General features: G+C 42.5%; 1 protein-coding gene and 1 long non-coding RNA gene across 3 annotated transcripts in view; one reads left to right on the top strand and one right to left on the bottom strand.

Annotated features, from left to right (window-relative positions):
• The window catches only part of Gnal (G protein subunit alpha L), a 147415-nt gene that overhangs the window by 35485 nt on the left and 91355 nt on the right, over positions 1 to 20575 (bottom strand). For both annotated transcript variants that reach the window (XM_031365920.1, XM_031365921.1), the window contains one exon: positions 7620 to 7717. In XM_031365920.1, coding sequence (XP_031221780.1) covers positions 7620 to 7717 — 98 coding nt within the window. The remainder of the gene's footprint in view (positions 1 to 7619; positions 7718 to 20575) is intronic.
• LOC116087296 overlaps positions 5293 to 20575 on the top strand; it is a 16771-nt gene continuing 1488 nt past the window's right edge. The window contains exon 1 of the long non-coding RNA XR_004117351.1: positions 5293 to 5417. This is a non-coding gene — a long non-coding RNA (uncharacterized LOC116087296). The remainder of the gene's footprint in view (positions 5418 to 20575) is intronic.

The raw sequence follows: 20575 nt of genomic DNA, 5'->3' as shown, positions 1-20575 counted from the left end.
GAGAGAGAGAGAGAAACAAATAAAAAACAACTGCCCATAAGCAGGGACAGTTCTAGTTTTTCAAATCTAGAAAATAAATCTGAAAATAGATGTATCTAATAATGAAGTTGGAAAGAATAGTCAAGAAAAATATGTTTATCCACCTTGGTGATGGTATATTTTTGATGACTTCAATGGTATAGTGTAATATATGTCTTCTATTTTCTATTCTATTTTCTCTTATTTTAAAATTACCCACAAAGGACCAGTTTTGAGGTGGAAATTATGTAAGTGCCAACGATTTCTAGATTATTCTAAAAGTCTAGTCTTCCTAGGGTTTGGTAGCGAGCCATACAGTGGAAGCCAGGATCAGAGACGGTAGATGGGGTTGGGAAAACTGCTGGCTGTTGAGGAAAGGCAGACCTGGGACTGAAGGACAAGCATTTCCTGGCTCTTCACCCTCAGCACCCCTCTCTTCTTTTTCCTTGATATTCTAAGAGTCTTCCCAAGCCAATTGTTGACATGGATGTGCTTCTAAATGAGCTCCCGTGTTAGTACAAAGCCCAGGAGCCCACACTGGGTGGTGCTGAGGGTTACATCAAGTGAAGTCTGATTTTATAGAGATCTTCCAAAGACTCAATTTTCTCTTTCCTAAAATAGCTGTTACCATGGTTACTTAATCGCTTATTATGAGGCCTTAGAGGAAATGCATTTGGATAATTCAGTAGACTGTGTTTAAATTTTCATAGCAGGGACTGGGGAACTTGGAATAAAACAAAATCTCTGGTAACGTGCAGTTTGCTTGGTGCTAAAAAGACATTTGTACCAGAGGGGGAAGTGTCAAACCCAGTGGGAATGCCGATTCCCGCTCTCCCCATCCCCTGGTATGCATGTATTGTTTCTGGAAGTGGTAGTTCCTGCTCAAGGGACATAGAAATGACTTCGGACTTAGATGAGTGAGTTCCAGTCACTGGCTAGAGGGGCACATTTGAGGTGGCCTGGGCTGGACCCTATCTCTTCACTCTATCTGGAATTTGCTCTGCAAGGGGAAAGGTGGAGGAGTTGAAAATAGGAAGAAATAAACTCAAGAGCAGCCAATGTTATCCTATTATCCCAAAGAGAAAGCACCTACTCAGGGCCTTCCCCGAAGTGTGGCTGATTCAACACCAGCTCAAGGACAGCTTTGGAGAAATCCTACTGCTAGGAGCAGCCTGGGGAAATTTCTACTCCTTGTGTGTCAGACAGCATAAGGCAGATCTTAGCGACCTCCAAGTATTTACCTTACCAGTGTGATGCATTTCAGAGACCCCCCCCCCTTTCATGTATTTCAGCTTCCAGGGTGCTTCTGGGGCACACTCTGCTGGTTGGTTGAGTATGATGATGCAAGCCTTGCAGACACAGGTGCATGTCTCTACTATGTCTGATGAACAACTGATCCAAGGAGGGCTGTAGTCTGTTGTCACCAAGCCTGCATGATGACTGCCCCCATGCAGCCAACCCTGATTCCCATGTACCTGACACTTTTTATTTTAGATTTATTTATTTATTTTATGTGTATGAGTATACTGTAGCTGTACAGATGGCCGCGAGACATCATGTGGCTGCTGGGAATTGAACTCAGGACCTCTGCTTGCTCTGGCCCCGTTTGCTCCCAGGTAATACACTGTAGCTGTCTTCAGACACACCAGAAGAGGGCGTCAGATCTCATCACGGATGGTTGTGAGCCACCATGTGGTTGCTGGGATCCGAACTCAGGACCTTTGGAAGAGCAGTCAGTGGTCTTACCCACTGAGCCATCTCACCAACCCCCACCTGACACTTCTATAAAACATATTTTGTAAAATATCTCATTGCACTGGTGTTTTGCAGGCACATCTGTGTGAAGGTGTCAGATCTTGGAGTTACAGACCATTGTGAGCTGCCACATGGGTGCTGGGAATTGAACCCGGGTCCTCTGGAAGAGCAGTCAGAGATCTTAACCACTGAGCCATCTCTCCAGCCCCCCAACATTTTTTTTTCTACCTTGCATTCCTCCATTCTCTTGTCATTTTTCTTTTTGAGATGTGTATGTGTACATGTTACGTACTATATGCATATAAAATGTCGCCACTTTGAAGTATAGAATTCAGTGGTGTTCATATACTCACAAGGTTTCATGGCCAGCATGCTAGCCAATTCTAGAACACTCATCCTGATGAAAAATCTCATTATCAACTTGACTGTATTCAGAATCGCCTAGGAGATTGGTGAGCCACACTTCTGGGTGTTTCTAGAGAGAATTAACTGAAGGGGTGATGACCCACCCTAAAAATAGGTAGCACTAACACCCACAGGCTGAGGCCTGTGCAGAACAAAATGGAAAAAGGAGAAAGTCAGTAGAAAACTGGTATTACTTTCTCTCTCTGCTCCTCATCCAACGTGAGGTGAGTGTGCTGCTCCACTATGACCCCGCTGGCCATGATGACTGGATTCCTTCAAACCAAGAGCCAAGACAAATCCTTTCTTCTTTAAGATGTTTCTGTCAGTGATTTTATCCTAGCAATACACAAGTAACCCATGTATACACCATCCTAAGAGAGTCTACTTATCCTGAGTTGTCTCCCTTCATCTCCAGGACCACCCACTTTTACGGATTTGTCATTCATGGACATTCTATACTTATGGATCATTTATTTGTGACCCTTTGGGTTCGGCTTCCATCACCTAGCTTGGTATCTCCCAGGTCTGTCCATTTCCTACCCATGCATTCGTACTGCCTTTCTCTCCTCTTGCTGAATACATTCCATTGCAAGGACATTGTACATCTACCTGTTGATGGGCATTTGGGTGGCTTCCGATTTTTGGCTATTACGGGTAAGGTTGCTATGAACACTTGTTTGTATAGATGTATATTTGTACTTCTCTTGAGTATCTAGGAGTAAATAGCTGGGAACTATAGACCAAGCCTTTTATGAACTGGTAGATTCTCATGATATCACTGCCCGCCTACCCCGTACTGAATATTAAACATGGGGCCTCATTCATGCTAGGCAACCACTGAACTAAAGTCAGAGCCCCCATTATAGTTTTGCTTTGAGCTCAGCTTTCATTAAGCTGACCAAGCTATCCTCAGACTCATGCTATAGCCCTGAAAAGGCCTTGAACTTGCTACCTTCTTTGTCTCTATCTCCTGAATGTCTAGGATTGCAAGCTGGCACCACTATATCTGGCTTCTTAGGTCTCAGTGGGCCACTCAGCCTCTTAAGACCCTAACAGAATCTCAGCATCACTAAGGAGCTCTTCTCTAGGTGGTTCTGAGAATTATGCACAGAAAGATGACTTTTAAGCAAGCATCGGAGTTCAGAGAGCAGAATTGCCGAGCAGCATAGCACAGTGACTCAGAGTCACCCAAGACATTAGTCAGATCTTTTCCTAGCAATTTAGATGAGAGGGGGGAAAAAAAAGAAAAGAAAAGAAACTACGTCAAGATCCTGGGGATTGGTGAGAGTAAGCAGTGAGTGAGAACTAGGGTGTGGTTTGAACTTGTGAAGGAGTCAAGGGTCAATGTCTCCAATCAGAGGCACCTTGTCTTGAAGGCTCTTGCTTTTGTTAACTCAGTTTCAATCTTATGTTGCATATGAAACTTCAATATTCTCTGGACTGAGTCTATGGTGGTGGTTTCTAAGACTATATGGAGGGGGATGGTTCCGTTTCCCAGCCTTTACGGCTGTTGGAACGTGTCGAAATGAATTTCCCAGCATTTGTAGTGATGCTGATCTGAGCCACACACTTGGCTGCCAGCCAGATAAAAGAACAGCACATGAATCACATGTAGCCCATTATCCTTGATAAGGCAAGGAATTGACTATGATATCATTGCCATATTTCCCATACTGGACTTTCTACTGTGATTTCAGAGTAGGTTCCTCCTACTTTTTTTTTTTTTTAAATTTTCGAGACAGGGTTTCTCTGTGTAGCCCTGGCTGTCCTGGAACTCACTCTGTAGACAAGGCTGGCCTTGAACTCAGAAATCCACCTGCCTCTGCCTCCCAAGTGCTGGGATTAAAGGTGTATGCTACCACCGCCCAGCTCCTCCTACTTTTGAACAACAACAACAACAAAAAAAGAGTGGATTGTAAACTAGTATGCTGTGTTTGACAGCAACCGTCTCATATGTTCAGCATTTACCTTGTCTCTTTTTAAAAATAAAATAAATTTTTTTGTGTGTATGTGTATGAATCTCTTTATATGTGTGTGCTGTGTAGGTGTGGGTGCCTGCTGAGGCCAACGGAGGGCAACAGATCCCCTGGATCTGTAATTACAGGTGGTTGTGAGCTACCTGCCTTCTGGGAACTGCACTTCTGTCCTCCAGAAGAGCAGAACCTACCCTTAACTTTGTCCTTACTTTGTCTCGATTGCATCATGTCTCTTTTGCACTTGACTTAATCTTGAGTTGTTTTATTCATCAAAGTCATAGTCCTTGGTGAGTGAATATTTATGTGTCTCTATCTATCTCCCTGCTGGCCTGGGTGCAGTCCAGGTCTGCATAAGCATATATGCTCTAGGATGTTTTCTAGTAATGGAACTGTCTAATGACACACTTTTGAGAGCATGCCCATGCCATCGGCAATATTTGACTCTGTTACATACAAGGCTGTCTTGGGGTTTGTATTCCTGCACAAACATCATGAACAAGAAGCAAGTTGGGGAGGAAAGGATTTATTCAGCTTACATTTCCACTTTGCTGTTCATCACTAAAGGATGTCAGAACTAGAACTCAAGCAGGTCAGGAAGTGGGAGTTGATGCAGAAGCCATGGAGGGATATTACTTACTGGCTTGCTTCCCCTGGCTTGCTCAGCTTGCTCAGCTTGCTTTCTTATAGAGCCCAAGGATGGAATCATCCACAAGGGGCCCTTCCACCCTTGATCACTAACTGAGAAAATGCCTTACAGCTGGATCTCATGGAGGCATTTCCTCACCTGAAGCTCCTTTCTCTGTGATAACTCCAGTTTGTGTCAAGTTGACACACAACACCAGCCAGTACAAAGACTGATGAAGACTACCTTCCCACATTGATGCCCAACTGAGACATGGGTGCATGAATAAGATCAGGATCCATTTCCTGGAGAAGATCAAAGCCTCAGGAGTGGATGAACAGCACAGCACCATGGTCACATCCCACTGCCAATGTGATGCTTGGATGTGCTTTCTTTTATGAAGCAATAGTAATGGGAGATGGTCAGATCTTACATTTTTTTTCTAGAATTTACTTAGTAACTTAAAACACTCTAGATTCTCTATTCCCTCAGTTCCAGAACCTGAGCATAGAAGGAGATCATTCTTAGGAGACAAAGATATTGAGCCAACATGATCCTCGCATGTTAAGATGGATAGAATGAAGAGCTGGGTTCACAAGTATCCAAGATGGTTGCTTCCTGTGACTTGACCAGGTTTGAGGGTAAGAAAGTTGGGCTTTATTCCTAACAAGCCTTGAAAGGGAGTCTCTGTCTGAGGCCAGGAGCCTTGTTCTTGAGGAAAGTTCTATTTAGGGGTCTCTGAGGTATTTAAGGACAGAAGGGAAGGAAACCAGAAATCTCTTCCTATGGTTGCATCTGTTACTGGGAACCATGATTCTGGGTGCCTCAGTCTATCTCTTTTTGGGGTCCAGGGTATCAGTCACATACTAGCAAGAATAATATCAAGAGTTCGATTATATGGCAGGCACTATTCTGAGGGCTTTGGATGTCTAACTCATTTGTCCTGTCACAACTCCATGGGACTAGGTGCCACTGCTTTTTTCCCCCACTGAAATACTTTGTCCCAAGTCTCATGTAGCAGGTGGTAGCAAAGATATTGCATCATCTGATTCTTGGTCTGCCTACAGCCAAACTGTGTCACTTTAAAAAGAAAAAAAGATTTATTTTTGCACAGTCTAGTTGAAGCTCAATCATTAGCTCTCCATTCCACGGACACAAGAGTAAGGTTTCCATTTTTGTTGTTTAAGAAATTAAATTCCTCAAGTGACAACGAGTGTCAACACTGTGTCTACAAGGACACTGACACAGGTTGGCAAAGCACACACTGCACATCAACTTCCAGGGCAAACATATGTGAATTTCATTGTGACCATGAGCTATACTAGAGATCCCAGATGCTGGTAATTTCTGCTTTAGCATGTAGGTTAATAGAAGTTATATAACACAGGCAGACCTCAGACTCATGAGCTTCCTGGGTCAACTATGTAATAAGCATAAAAGGTAACCAATGCTTTACAAGTCAGGCCTTGGTCATGATTCTGAAAATAATTATTTTATTTTTCCCATACAACAACAGCTTTATTGTGAGTTTGACCTTCACACAGAAAGTTCCAGGGCACTTAGAACTAACTCATTAAATGATGACACTATAAAACTGTGTTATTCCAAATCCCAGAAGGCATTTAAACAGGGATGATGTCATCATCGGTGGTGAGATGAATAGTGGTATAGTTGAAACTGGGCCCCAGGCTAGCATGTATGACTTGCTTCTGTTTCTCAGGGGACAGAGGGGGTCTTAACCCAGGGATTGTTAATTTGCAGTTTTTACTTTGCAAGGGAATCAACCAATGTTCTATTACTTGAGAACCATCACTGAAGAAATTCACACCACACTCATTCATCCCAAAAAGCTCCAGAGAAGATAGTTTAAGCCTCTTCACAAAGCAAACTTCCTGAAATCTATGGGTGAGATCCAACACTGGCCTGTACTTGATCTCAGACAATAAGAAAACACCATTTTCCTGGAACACAAATTCATCCCACAGGAAACAGCAGGATAACAAAAGTTGTTGAAGCTCTGTACCCTAATTACAGGGCAGTTGTATGACCAGGAGTATGTGGTCAACTCTCACTTCTGGGTCATAATCAATCTGTTTTCTTTTTCACTATCAGCCAATCAGAACACACTGAAGTCACTGTTGGTTCAAGTCTGGAACCACTCCAAAACAGCAGAAAAAGGAGTAAGAACCTGCCTGAGACCAATGTAAGCTTCATTATGCGGAACTCCAAAATGCAGCAGGGAAACAATAGGAAACAGACTGTTAATTAGATGTGTGTGCATATATCTCTGTGCACACCAGTGCAGGTGCCCAAGGAGGCCAGCAGAGGGCACCAGATCCCCTGGAGTTGAAGTTATAGGTGGTTGTGAGCGGTCATGTGAGTGTTGGGAACTGAGCTCAGGTCCTCTGGAAGAGCATCCAGTGCTCTTTAGGTAGCAAGCCATCTCTCCATCCCTACTCATTTTGATATTAAAAAATTAATTTGGAGAGGCTTGCTTCAAAGTTAAAATATAATAGTGAATATTTGGGTACATTATAATTCATAAGTATGCCTTTAACTCTGTGCAGAAAGGAAAAAAAAAAAGAAAAGAACTTAGAAGAGGAAAAAGTGAGGGAAGCCTATTCTGGTTCTTTAGTTACCAAACACCGCTCCTTCAGTGAAACAATGTTACCGAATAAACCTTTAGCAGAAACAATGTTGCCAAAACTACCTCCTTTAGAAAGCTATCTTCTCAAGTCAAAGCTACTTTTGATTCCTGCTTTTAGGAAACCTCAGAGCAATAGGGCAGGTGCAGCCAAGAATGCAATCACACTTCAGAGAGCCTGGGATGGAAAGCAACTTACTATTGTGCGCAGTCAATCAGCTGGTACTCGTTGGATCTCTCAAAGCAGGCCTTCACCCCCTCGTCATCCCACAGCTTCTTCACATGATCAAAGAACTCCTAAGGTTGCAAAGAGTGACAAGAAACACAGGTCAGGATATTTTACAAAGTAGGGAGCAAAAAGAAACGGCAAGACAGAAGTTGAGAGGAAGGCAGGGATATTTTTGATGTGGAAGTCCAAGCTCTACACTGTTATGTGTATTTATGGTTCAACATGGTGCAGGGTGACTTGGCTCTCAGCAAGCGACAGAACCTCCTTACTATCCACAAAGCTCACCGGAGTGAAAACTGTTGACTAACATCAATGGCAGTCGTCAATCACAAAGCAACAACACAATTGGAAGATTCTTGGTGTTGAGTACTTTTGAGAGCTAAGCAGCTGCCCCAGCAATGGAGGATATGAATAGTCTCCGGTCCATCTTAACAGCTGTCACTGACAGCAGGGCAGGTGCTTGCTGGATGGGGCAGGAGGAGGACAGGATCATGGGGTACTTTCATCACTCTGAAGAGCCCTGTGGGATCCACTGAGCTCCTCCCTGAACCAATGTCTATGTCCCAGCCTTTTCAGCTCCATGAAGGATTCCATTCAGAAGTGGAAGGCTAAGAAGAAATTGTGACTGTGTGACGTTTCCTATTTATTTATTTATTTATTTATTTATTTATTTATTTATTTGTATTACTGAATGAGAAGCATCTTGGGATCTTTGTATGCTTAAGCAATTGAAATGCATGGATACTTTGACTCTTTTCAAGGAGCTGAGCTTCGTTGTCTAAGGTAGACATTGCACCACAGGTAAAACTACACTTCAAGACAATGTTCTAAAGTTTTTTTTTTTGTTTTTTTTTGTTTTTTTTTTTTTCGAGACAAGGTTTCTCTGTATAGCCCTGGCTGTCCTGGAACTCACTCTGTAGGCCAGGCTGGCCTCGAACTCAGAAATCCACCTGCCTCTGCCTCCCAAGTGCTGGGATTAAAGGCGTGTGCCACCACCACCCGGCTTGTTCTAAAGTTTTGAAGGCATAATTTTGGCTTTTATTTGCACGTAGATGCATGTGTACTCATGTCTGTACATGTGTGCATCTGTGGTGGGGGTGTTCATGTGTGAGGCTGACAGTGGGGGGGAGTCTTCCTTGATTTACCTCAGGCTTATTTGTTGAGGCAGATTTTCTCAAAGGAATCTAGAGCTCTCTGAAATGGATACTCTATCTAACTAGCTTTCTCCCTCCTGGAACTGTCCTCTGCCTTCTGATTGTTGTTGTGACAGCAGAGCTGTCATTTATGTAGGTGCTGGGGATCGGGAGTCAGATTGGCAGACTTGCCCAGCAAGCACTTTATATGGTGAGCCATCTCCCTAGGGACCAGAATTTTAAGTAAACTTTAAAGTTAAGAGAAAAGGGGTGGGGGTTAAGTTCTTAACCACTTCCCATTGTTTTCATAACCATATTCTTCCACAACCTGGTGTTGATAGTGCATTAGAAAATAACTTGAAATTCTCAGATGATAACCAGATTTTGTTCCTGCTATCGGATTCTTCGTTAAGTCTTTTAAAAAAGGAAAAAAAAGAGATGACAAGAAACATAAAAATGTAATTTCTATGCTAGTGTACTCAAATCACTTCTGGGTTGTGTGCACTTGGGACATATTTCCCATTTTGAAATGCAAATTGCAGGCATCTCTCTAATTTCTTGAGATGTGGGATGAGCAACCAACCGGTCCTTGCACTCTGTAGGGTGTAGCTGCTCAGCTCTTACTGGCGGCATCAGTCCTCAGCCAGCCCTGTTCCCAGGGGCTTTTTGAACTTGTCACTGGGCAGTGAGAAAATATTGCACCTTATGCTCAGTGCATGATAGTTTTTCAAAGATGACATGGAGAAAATACCTCTAATGTTAGTGTCAGGAGCCCTTCTGCAAAAACAGGTTATTTATGTCTGTTATGCATTTTTAATCTTACAGACCCTGACTTGATGACAATGATGGTTCTCCCTCCTCTTTTGAGACAAGATCTCATGTAGCCCAGGCTAGCCTTAAATTTGCTATGTGGCAGGGGATGACCTTGAACTTGTGCTTCTCAGTCCCCTTGCCTCCAATCCTAACACTGGGAATACAGGAAGACACACCATGCCTCGTATATGCTGAGGACTGAGTGCCAGGCTTCATTAGCTGCATCCTCCAACCCCGTTCTAGGGGACTGTATAATATTAATAACATGTAAGAACTGTGTAAATAGTTGCAACATTGTATCCTTAGGGAATAAAGACAGGAAGAACGTTTGCGCATGTTTAGAACCATTGCAGATTTCCCCCAAATATTTATGATTCTTGATTGGTAAAGAATCTACTACCAATATGGAGGGTCAACTGTAAGTCTAAAATTCTACTTAGGATCAGCTTTCAGACACTGTGCTAACTGCCACTAACCCCACCATCTGGACCCACTGAGCAGTCTCAAACTCTTACCTTCACTAGTATGAGTATGACTACCAAAGACAGCATCAAAGATTACACAGTAAAAGGAGGTCACATCCCACACTCCATGGATGCCTTCGCGCTCCAGGCAACATTCTGGGGGTGGGGTGGGGTCTTAGATACTAGGTCTTTTCTGTGTCTCAAATAATCCATGAAATGGGTGATTCGGTTCTGGATTCCAGATGTAGAGTGAGAGCCACTGAGCATACTTCATTATCTTCACATCAACCTGACTGGAAAAGGGCCACGCCTGCACTCAAAGCCTGCTCTGAGCCCACCTAGCTTCTCTCTCTCTGGCCCACAGCAGCTCCTTGGACCCAGGAAAGCAGGGAGGTCATGGGGGACAGTGTGTACACACCTGTTTTTGCCTGTAGGACTTAGCCTACTAACTATTCTCAATATAATTAAAAAAACTTTTGAGGCATATTTTATATGCCGTAAACTTCACCCTTCTATACCATCATGCCACCAACAACAGGTAGGAAGGGATATCATAAAAGAAGATAGGATATTCGGCCTTCTTATGGGTCCAAGACCTACCACTGTCCCAGGGCCAGATGTCTGCTAACTTACTCTGTCACTGTGGTATTGCCTTTTCTAAAAAAATTATACACATGGAATCATATACTCTTTTAGCTTCTTTTTCACTTGGCACAAATGCATTTTAGATTCATCCACTTTTTAAGGTATAGTACCAATGTGTTTCTTTCTTTCTTTTTTTTTTTTTTGCATGTGACCGCAAGCAAAAGGGACTCTTCCTCCTACCCCACTCCCTCCTTACCCAGGCTTACATATGCTAAGCAATTAGTCTACCACCTAGCTATATCCTTCACCTTTGTTCTTTTAAATTGCTAAGTTCTAGCCCATTTTGTGGTAATTGCACTATACTGGCTTGTTTTGTGTGTCAACTTGACACAGGCTGGAGTTATCACAGAGAAAGGAGCCTCCCTTGAGGAAATGCCTCCATGAGATCCAGCTGTAAGGCATTTTCCCAATCAGTGATCAAGGGGGTAGGGCCCATTGTGGGTGGTGCCATCCCTGGGCTGGTAGTCTTGGGTTCTATAAAAAAGCAAGCTGAGCAAGCCAGGGGAAGCAAGCCAGTAAGGAACATCCCTCCATGGCCTCTGCGTCAGCTCCTGCTTCCTGACCTGCTTGAGTTCCAGTCCTGACTTCCTTTAGTGATGAACAGCAATGTGGAAGTGTAAGCTGAATAAAGCCTTTCCTCCCCAACTTGCTTCTTGGTCATGATGTTTTTTGTGCAGCAATAGAAACTCTAAGACATGAACTAAATTTTGTTCATTCATTTAGCAGTTGATACATGTTTAGTTGTTTCTAGATCATCATCATCATCATCATCATCATCATCATCATCATCATCATCACATCATCATCGTCAATGTGTGTGTGAGGGTGGACATGAGCATACTATGGTGCTCTATGCAGAAGTCAGAGGAAAACTTTTGGGGACTAGATCTCTTCCTCCACTGTGAATTCTGGGGAGTCAAACTCATTATTGGGCTTGCATGGCAAGTGCTTTTACCCGTTGAGCCGTCTTCTGGGCCATGTTTCCAGCTTTGAAAAAATATAAAGAATGCTGTGTTGTTTTTTTATATGGTCTTTAGTTTTGCTGGATTACATAGTGAATGGGTGTATAGCTGTTAAAAACTACCAATTTCCTTTGCATCATGGTTATAACATGGTTCCATCTTGCCGGGGTGGGGGCGGCGGAAGGGGCAAAGTCTAGGACTTCCAGGTTCCCATAATCTTACTCACTTTATTAATTTCTTTCTCTTCCTCCTCCCTTTCCCCTCTCCCCTCCTTCTTCTCTCTCTCTTTCCTCTCTCTCTCTCCTCTTTTCTCTCTTCTTTCCTCTCTCTCCTCTCTTTTCTCTCTTCTCTCCTCTCTCTCCTCTCTCTTTTTTCTCTCTCTCCTCTCTCTTTTCTCCCTTCTCTCTCCTCTCTCTCTTCCTCTCTCTGTCGCTCTCTTCCTTCCTTTTTCTTTTTTCTGAGACAGGGTTCTCTGTGTAGACGAGGCTAGCATCCAATTTAGAGATTCACCTGCCTATGCCTCCAGAGCGAGCTCTGAGATCAAAGGCATGCTGCCTGGCTTAACTAAGTGCTCACTGTGGTCTTAGCTTTCACTTCCTTAAGGACAAATACTGTGGAGAGTCATCATCTGTGACATTTCCTCCTCCTTTCTCTCCCTCTCTCCCTCCTTCAGCCTCGGGCTGTCCTGGGATTTACTCTGTAGCCCAAACTGGTCTTGAATTCATAATCCTCTTGTCTCTGCCTCCCAAGTGCTGGGATTACAGATGTGTGCTACCACACTCGGATTCTTGCACATCTTTTTGTCTTCTGATTGTGGATTTTTTTTTCTTTAAAGTAAATGATTTTAAAAATGTCATCTGAAGTTCAACCCCTTCTTAGATACGGGTTTATTTATATCTTCTCTTGAATTTCAGTTTTCTTTTTCTTTTTTTTTCTTTTTCTTTTTTTGAGACAGAGTTTCTCTGTGTAGCCCTGGCTGTCCTGGAACTCACTCTGTAGACCAGGCTGGCCTCAAACTCAGAGATCCACCTGCCTCTGCCTCCCAAGTGCTGGGATTAAAGGCGTGCACCACCGCCACCCGGCCGAATTTCAGTGTTCTTAGAAATCTGTTGATGAACACAGTTTTAAATTTTTGGTGTTCAATTAGTTTCATTTTTTTAGACTCTCTCTGTCTCTCTGTCTCTCCTATCAGAGAATTCTTTGGGAAATTTAAGATTAAAATTTCTCATGTTTTCTTATAAGTGTTATAATTTTAGTTCATACCTTTGCATATTAACCCAATGAATTACTTTTGGCATGGCGTGAAGAAACAGCCAATGCTTGCTTCTCTCACATGATATCCACAGTTTGCAGCACATCTGGAGAAGAGACTGCCCTTTCTCAGTGGAATTGCCACGATTCCTTTGCTGTAACTGACCAATGTGCCTGGATCTGTTTCCGGAGCTTTGGTTCCAACCACTGCTCCGGCACCTCTGTCATCTTTATGTCCACACCAATGTCTTGATCGCTGTGGGTTTCTAGTAAACCTTAAGATGAGTTTCCCTCTCTCTGCCCTTTTTGGTTCTGGAGTTGAATCCATAGCTTCTGTCATGCGAAGTCTGACAGGACCTTCACTTCCAGTTGCCAAATTACGAAGCTTTAGGTTTGTTATTTTTTTTTTCCCTGCTATAACATTTTTAGAACATTATTAAGGTGATTCTAAGGTCTCTTAAGTTTCATGCAACAGTTCAGGATTATCTTAGCTGTGTTTTTATTGATGTCACATAGAGTCTTCAGGTCACTAGTGGAAGAATGGCATCTTAATCACAAATCTTCAATGAACATCACATGCCGATTATGAACTGTTTCATAGGGTTTTATAGTTTCCAGTGTTCACATATTTTGCCTCCTTTGTTAAATGTCTTCCTAAGTAAACTTTGTTGCTTATTTTGAATTCACTTATATTTAATTTTTATAAATCTTTCACTTTCTTGGTTAGACACCCCTTCCCTGCTCAGCTCAAGATATAATATATTAATATATTTTATTAATTATTAACGATAATGATTAATATAGTGTATATAATATAGGATAATTATATATAATATATTACATATTAATGTATATTATATACACTGTATTAATATGTTGCTATATTTTACATAGTATATAAAATAAGTATATATCAATGTGTATACTTATATATATCAATATGTGCTTATATATATCAATATATATCTATACCTATATATTGAGGCTATTGTAAATGAGATTTGCCCAATTTCTTCCTCAATGTGTTCACTATCTGCACATAGGAAGGCTGCTAATTTTTGTATCTTATTGTTATATTGAATATATTTATCAGCTGAAGGAGGTTTTGGGCAGAGTCCTTCGGATTTTATAATATGTAGAATCATTTTATCTGCAAATAAGGGCACTTGGACTTCTTCCTCTTCTATTTATATCTTCTGTATCTCTTCCATTTGTCTTATTTTTGTAGCTAATATTTCAAATTTTGTTTTTGTTTTTTCTTGGTCTCACTCCATAGCCCTGGCAATCAGTGTGTAGATCAGGCTGTCCTTGAACTCACAGAGATCTGCTTGCCTCTGCCCCCCAAATGTTGGGATTAAAGGCATGTGCCTCTGTGGGACTGGCCTACAGTTTCAAGTATTATATTGAATAGTGGTGAGGAGAGTTGGTGTCCTTAGGTTGTAGATTTCAGTGGAAATGGTCTGCATTTTCGCTTGCATTTAGCAAGGTATTGGCTATGGTATGCTGTATATTGCCTTTATTATGCTGAGATATGTCCTCTGCATTCCTAGATTCTTTAGATCTTTTATTAAAAAGGGATGTTGAATTCTTGCCAAGAGGCCTTTTCTGCAGTCAATGAGATGGTTGTATGGTCTAGAGTCTATTTTTTATTTATGTTGAGCCATCTCTGCATCTCTGAGATGGAGCCAAGTTGATCATGGTGGATTATCTTTAAATGTGTTCTTACACTCTGTTTGCAAGTATTTTACTGAGATTATTTTTTTGTCAATGCTCATCAGAGCTAATTGCCTTATAGTTATCTTTTTGTGTTGGTTTTCTGTCTGGTTTTAGTATCAGGGTAGCACTGGCTTTATAAGAAGAACTTAAAATATTCCTTCAGTTTCTATTTTATGGAGTACTTTGAGGAGTATTGACATCAGTGCTTGGATGGTTTGGTAGAATTCCTCATCTGAATATATTTGACTTGTTTCAGTTGGGGTATTTTCTTAGGTACCATTTCTATCTCATTGGACATTATGTGTATTTAAACTATTTCATCTTGATTTAGCTTTTTGGTAGGCCACATATATCTCAAAATTTATCCATTTCTTTTATAGTTTCCAGATTTGTATAATAAATATTTTAAAACTGTGTCCTTATGATTCTCAGAATTCCCCCAGAGTCTGTTGTGATGTCTCCCCTGACCTCCGTTCTTCACTAATGTTATTTGTTTAGGTTCTCTCTCTCTAAAATTTTGTCAAATATTTAATTTTTGGACATTCTGAGTAGCATACAAGTTGATATCTCTTTTAGTTTTATTTATTATAAACTTGCTACTTTTACCTATTAGTTTATAAGGTTATAACTGGGACAGAATGGGAATTTTATGTAGATTGGAAACCCAGGATGACTGAGCCAGGGGACCTCTACAGCCACTTTGTTAACCTTCAGGATTTTAGTGCTTATATATTTCTTGTGTGTGTGTGTGTGTGTGTGTGTGTGTGTGTGTTTGTGTGTGCATGTGTGTGTGTTTGTGTGTGTATGTGTGTATGTGTTTGTGTGTGTGTGTTTGTGTGTATGTGTGTGTATTTGTATGTGTGTGTTTGTGTGTGTGTATGTGTGTGTGTTTGTGTGTGTGTATGTGTGTGTGTTTGTGTGTGTGTGTGTGTATGTGTTTGTGTGTGTATGTATGTGTGTGTGTTTGTGTGTATACGTGTGTGTGTGTATTTGTGTATGTGTGTGTTTGTGTGTGTATGTGTGTGTGTTTGTGTGTGTGTATGTGTGTTGTGTGTGTTTGTGTTTGTGTGTGTATGTATGTGTGTGTGTTTGTGTGTGTGTATATGTGTGTTGTGTGTGTTTGTTTGTGTGTGTATGTATGTGTGTGTGTTTGTGTGTGTATGTGTGTGTGTGTTTGTATGTGTATGTGTATGTTTGTGTATGTGTTTGTGTATGTGTGTATGTGGGTGTATGTGTTTTTGTGTGTGTATGTGTGTGTTTGTGTGTGTGTATGTGTGTGTATGTGTGTGTGTTTGTGTGTGTGCGTATGTGTGTGTGTTTGTGTGTTTGTGTGTGTGTGTGTTTGTATGTGTATGTGTGTGTGTTTGTGTGTGTGGGTGTGTGTGTGTTTGTGTGTGTGTGTTTGTATGTGTGTGTATGTGTGTGTGTTTGTGTGTGTATGTGTATGTGTGTGTATGTTTGTGTGTGTGTATGCATGCATGTATGCATGGAGGTCAGAAATTATCATTATTTTTAGAGATATATGAAATTCCAGCTCTTATTTCCAAATTCTATCTCACCTAACAATTGCTTTAAGCATAGAAGTTTAATAATCAGATCTGTGGCCCATAAATGGAGAATTAATTAAATATACCCTTTGGTGATAGGAATGTAAATTTCCCTAACTACTCCTCCCCCCACAAAAATAGTTTTTATGCTTTTGAGAATTTTTACAGTGCTCCTAAACTTAAGAGACTCCATAAACCCCAACTCTGAGAGAACCCCAAGCGCCTCATGCTTTCAGCACAGACACTTATTTGTGTGGGATCAGAAATAAAATTAAATATTTTCACCAGGAAGAAAAAGGCTCCAAGAATCACGACTTTAAGCCTTTGCTCTCAGACAATGCATTGTTACTTGACAAGAATTCTTCTCAGAAAAATTAAGCTCAAGTTATGTAATTATTCTTGTCCTTGTCCTTCTGAGTCACTCAAGCTTTTCTGTCTACTGGGGCAGCACAAGGAAAGGAGATCCCTCCTCTGGAAGATTCCAGCTGAGTTTGAAGCAGATATTTGAAGGAGGGGCAGCTGCTTCCCAACTGACATGGATGGTGGGACCTAATACACATTTCTTTGGGAAAACTGCAGTGTAAGACATGCTAAGAGTTCTGATAAGGCCCATTAGATAACCATGGTGACTGTACTTGGAGTTTAGCATCTGAGTCCTTGGGCTCAAACCCAAATGGGTGAATCCTTAGCTCTCACTACTGAAACTCAGTTCCCTCAACCGTCCCAGGGAATAGCTCAGTGGATGCATTTCTGTGCTAAGGGTAGTACCATAGCCAGGACTGAACAGTACATGGCTCAAAAGTCAAGGCCTGGAGGTCTTGAGTATGTGGGATGAGAGGCAGGAATAAATAAGGGGAGTCTGATGGCCCCCTCTGGAACCTCTGGAAGACTGGAGAGGGTGGGGCTGGCCCAGAGGTTGATCATCAGACTCGCCTACTTATTCACCCTTTGCCTCTCCAGGCTACCTAATTTGTTTAGTAATTATTTATCAGAGTCCTGGAATGGGACATTGGGATGGTGTGGTAGGGAAACAATGAAGTTTGCTTGACGGGCATTTCTTTAAATAATAATGAAAGCCACCAGAGAGACTCCCTGGGCATTGATTCAATGGCTGCTTCTTGGTCCTCTCCTACCTGACTCACCAGCACACACCCTGGCTGATCACTCCCTGCTCCACAGAGCACTGTCTCCTTGGGTTTAAAGGATGTCACCATCACCCTTGTTTGGTGTCTTTTGGTGAATTCCTCTGTTCCAAGTCTCTGAAACCTAGACGTTCTCAGGGCTTGTTCTGCTGTCCGAGCTTAATTATTTCCTGTTTCCACCCCGTGGCTTAAGTTCTATGGATATTCTATTAAATATAGATTTTGTTCCCACTCCATCTTAGACTTTCTCATTATTCTGGATAACCAATTGGCCTCACCGTTTGCATTCTACTGAGAGCTCAGTAAGTCTTAAGTGGTCTTCTTAGTTTTCCTTCCCAACCTGTTATATCTGAGGTATGTTTCTTCAGTGCTATAGCCAGTGGTAAGTGGCCCGTGATCCAACAAACACCAGCAACTTGACTAAACTCAGTGGGCCATAAAATAAAAGATGTAAGAGTTGGAGGGGATTTGTTGGGAAGAATAAAATGTTCAGAGGAAGTGGAGGGGGATACGAGAGGGTAATGCATAAATACAATGTGTACACGGTGTCAAAGGATGAATTTAAAAAGTTAAAAAAAGAAAATTAAGTGTTCTAACTACAGTCAGAAATTCCTATAGCTTTCCGTGGACCTTTCCCCTCTCTGACAGCTTCTCGGTGCTTGACTCATTTCCTGCTTTGTTGACACAACATAGGAAACATTGTGACCAACGTGCCTAGAATTAATTAATGAACTCTTAATGGGAATGGACGGAACGTTAAGAGTCCTGCTGAAACAAATTCTGATCTCTGCGTCAAGCACTTAGGCAGAGAGAGGATAGGATCTTAAGGCAGCCAGTGTCTGAGGAGTGCTTGGTGAGAACTCCAAAAGATATGGTCTCTCAAAGTCATGTGGGTCCCACTCCTGGTGGGATTGTCAGAGCTGAGTCTAGGAAGGATTACCATGGAAGGAGAGTTTTGACTTAGTGTTAAAGGTGGAGACTGGGCACATTTGGGGCAAGGTCTATGGAGGCAGAGAATTCAACTTACAATGCCAAATGACTACACCAGGAAAGAGAAAGAGAGAAAAAAAAATAAAAACAATGGGGGGATTGCAGAACACCTGGATTTGGAAGGAGAATTAAAAGAAGATACAAACATGTAGATTGAAATGAATGTGCTATGAAAAGCTGGAGCCGGTTGGTGGCCACTATGGCCACTCTCTGGAAGAGCACTGTTCCTTCCTCCCCTCCCCCACCTCTGCTTTCTGGCTGCTGTGCAGTGAATGGCTTTGTTTTACGGTACCTCCCTGTCAACAAGAAGCTCCACTTCGATGCAGGTCTTGTTCTAGTTAAGTTTTGTCGACTTGGCACAAGTTGGGGTCATCTGGAGAGAGGGAACCTCTATTGAAAACATGCCCATGCCTAGTCTGGGCAAACTTGCCCATGGCAAGTCTGTGGGGGCATTTTCTCGATGAATGATAAATGTTGGGAGGACCTAGCCAACTGGGGCAGTGCCACCCCTGGACAGGTAGTTCCAGGTTGTCTAATAAAGCAAGCTGAGCAAGCCACAGAGAAGAAGCTAGCACCTTGGCTTCATGGTTCCTGCCTCTGCTCCTGTTTGCCTCCTTCCCTGACTCTTCTCAGTGATGGACTGCGACTGAGATAGGTAAGCCAAAAAACCCTCCTTTCTTCCTCAAGTTGCTGTTCATTGAGGTCGTTATCACAGCAAGAGAAGGTGACTAGGATAGGCCCGTGGTGATGTATCCAGCTAACCATGGGCCGAAATGTCTGAAACCGTGAGCCCCAAGAAACCTTGCTTCCCCACATCCTGCAGCACTCTCTTAGTTTGGATTTCATTGCTGTGAAGAGACACCATGACCAAGGCAAACATTTAATTGGCACTGGCTTACAGCTTCAGTCTGTTATCATCATGGCAGAAAGGATGGCAGCGTGCAGGCAGACAGGGTGCCGGAGGAGCCAAGAGTTCTGCATGTTGATTCAAAGGCGGCTGGGAGGAGGTTCTCTTCTGCAGGCAGCCAGGAGAATGGTCTCTTTCCATTCTTTGGAGCACAGAGCCTCAAAGCCCACCCCCACAGTGACGCACTTCCTCCAAGGCCACATCTGCCAATAGTGCTACTTCCCATAGGCCAAGCATATTCAAACTACCACAAGCAGGGACCAAAAAGGTGGCTGGCATAAGATGGAATTCAACCACATCACTAAGAATATAAAGCAAAGCCCCATGGGTAATGAGTGAGACATACAACTTCCTTCATAGGGTTCAGGTATTATATGAACAACTTAAAAGAATCCTCATGAGTCTAGATAACAAAAGAAGCCCTTTAAATAGAATGCCTGGTTTTTTACTCGCTTGTCAATCTACCAAGAACAAATAATTGAAGGCATCTGAGAAGTTACAGGAAGCAGAAATATTTATCTTGCCATATTTATCTGAAATTATGTGTTTTTATAACAAAGAAAAATGTCCTTGACTGTTCAGGGAAACAGGCAATCAAGTTTACATTTGAAAAAAAAATCTAGAAGTCTGTACAACAGTGGTGTAATGTAGCTGAGTACTGCCTGGGACCACTTTGGCCTAGGTATCCATCGCTCACTTGAGTGAGACCACCTAAGTCTGATCCAAACCGCCTTCCTCAGAGAGCCTGACTTTCACGGACAGGGGAGAAGCAGTCATGGTAACCTTACTTGGTCACATGACAGATGTCATTCATACTCCACCTGCGCAGGGCTGATTTGATTAGCGATTAGACACACCTGCTCTGCCCGAGGTCTTTGCATCTCAGGGCTCATTTTTTTATTTTTTCCTCCAGTGGCTCGCACTGATGATGATCATCACCATGATGCCATCCTGGGCATTTTCTTCCATTCCACTTCAAGCTGCTCTCTCTAAGGCTCATTTGAAACTACCCAGTTTTGAGCGTCTTACCCTTCGTGATCCTCGCCACCAGCGCCTCCTACCTGGGTGGCCACATTTGCCTCCTTGGCCTTGGTCTCCCTATCTCTCTTCTGGCCTGTTTAAAGCATCCTCTGAGGCAGTACCTGGGATGAGGCTTTTATGGCCTGGATCAGCTCGGGCCATTCCTTGCCTCCAAGTTCCCACAGTGGCCTTCCTTATTCACCCAGGGCTCCCGCAACACCCTGCAAGACCATCTCCGTCTACCTGCTCCATTGCTTCTTTCATATCATCTTGCTCTGGTCTGGTATAGCCGACTAACCCCATGTTCCCTGAGCCCCCCCTCACCCCCCCGCTTCT

The sequence above is a fragment of the Mastomys coucha genome, unplaced genomic scaffold (assembly GCF_008632895.1).
Source record: "Mastomys coucha isolate ucsf_1 unplaced genomic scaffold, UCSF_Mcou_1 pScaffold13, whole genome shotgun sequence".
Lineage (NCBI taxonomy): Eukaryota > Metazoa > Chordata > Mammalia > Rodentia > Muridae > Mastomys > Mastomys coucha.
Note: the sequence above shows the minus strand (reverse complement) of the source record. Positions and strands in the feature narration are given on the sequence as shown.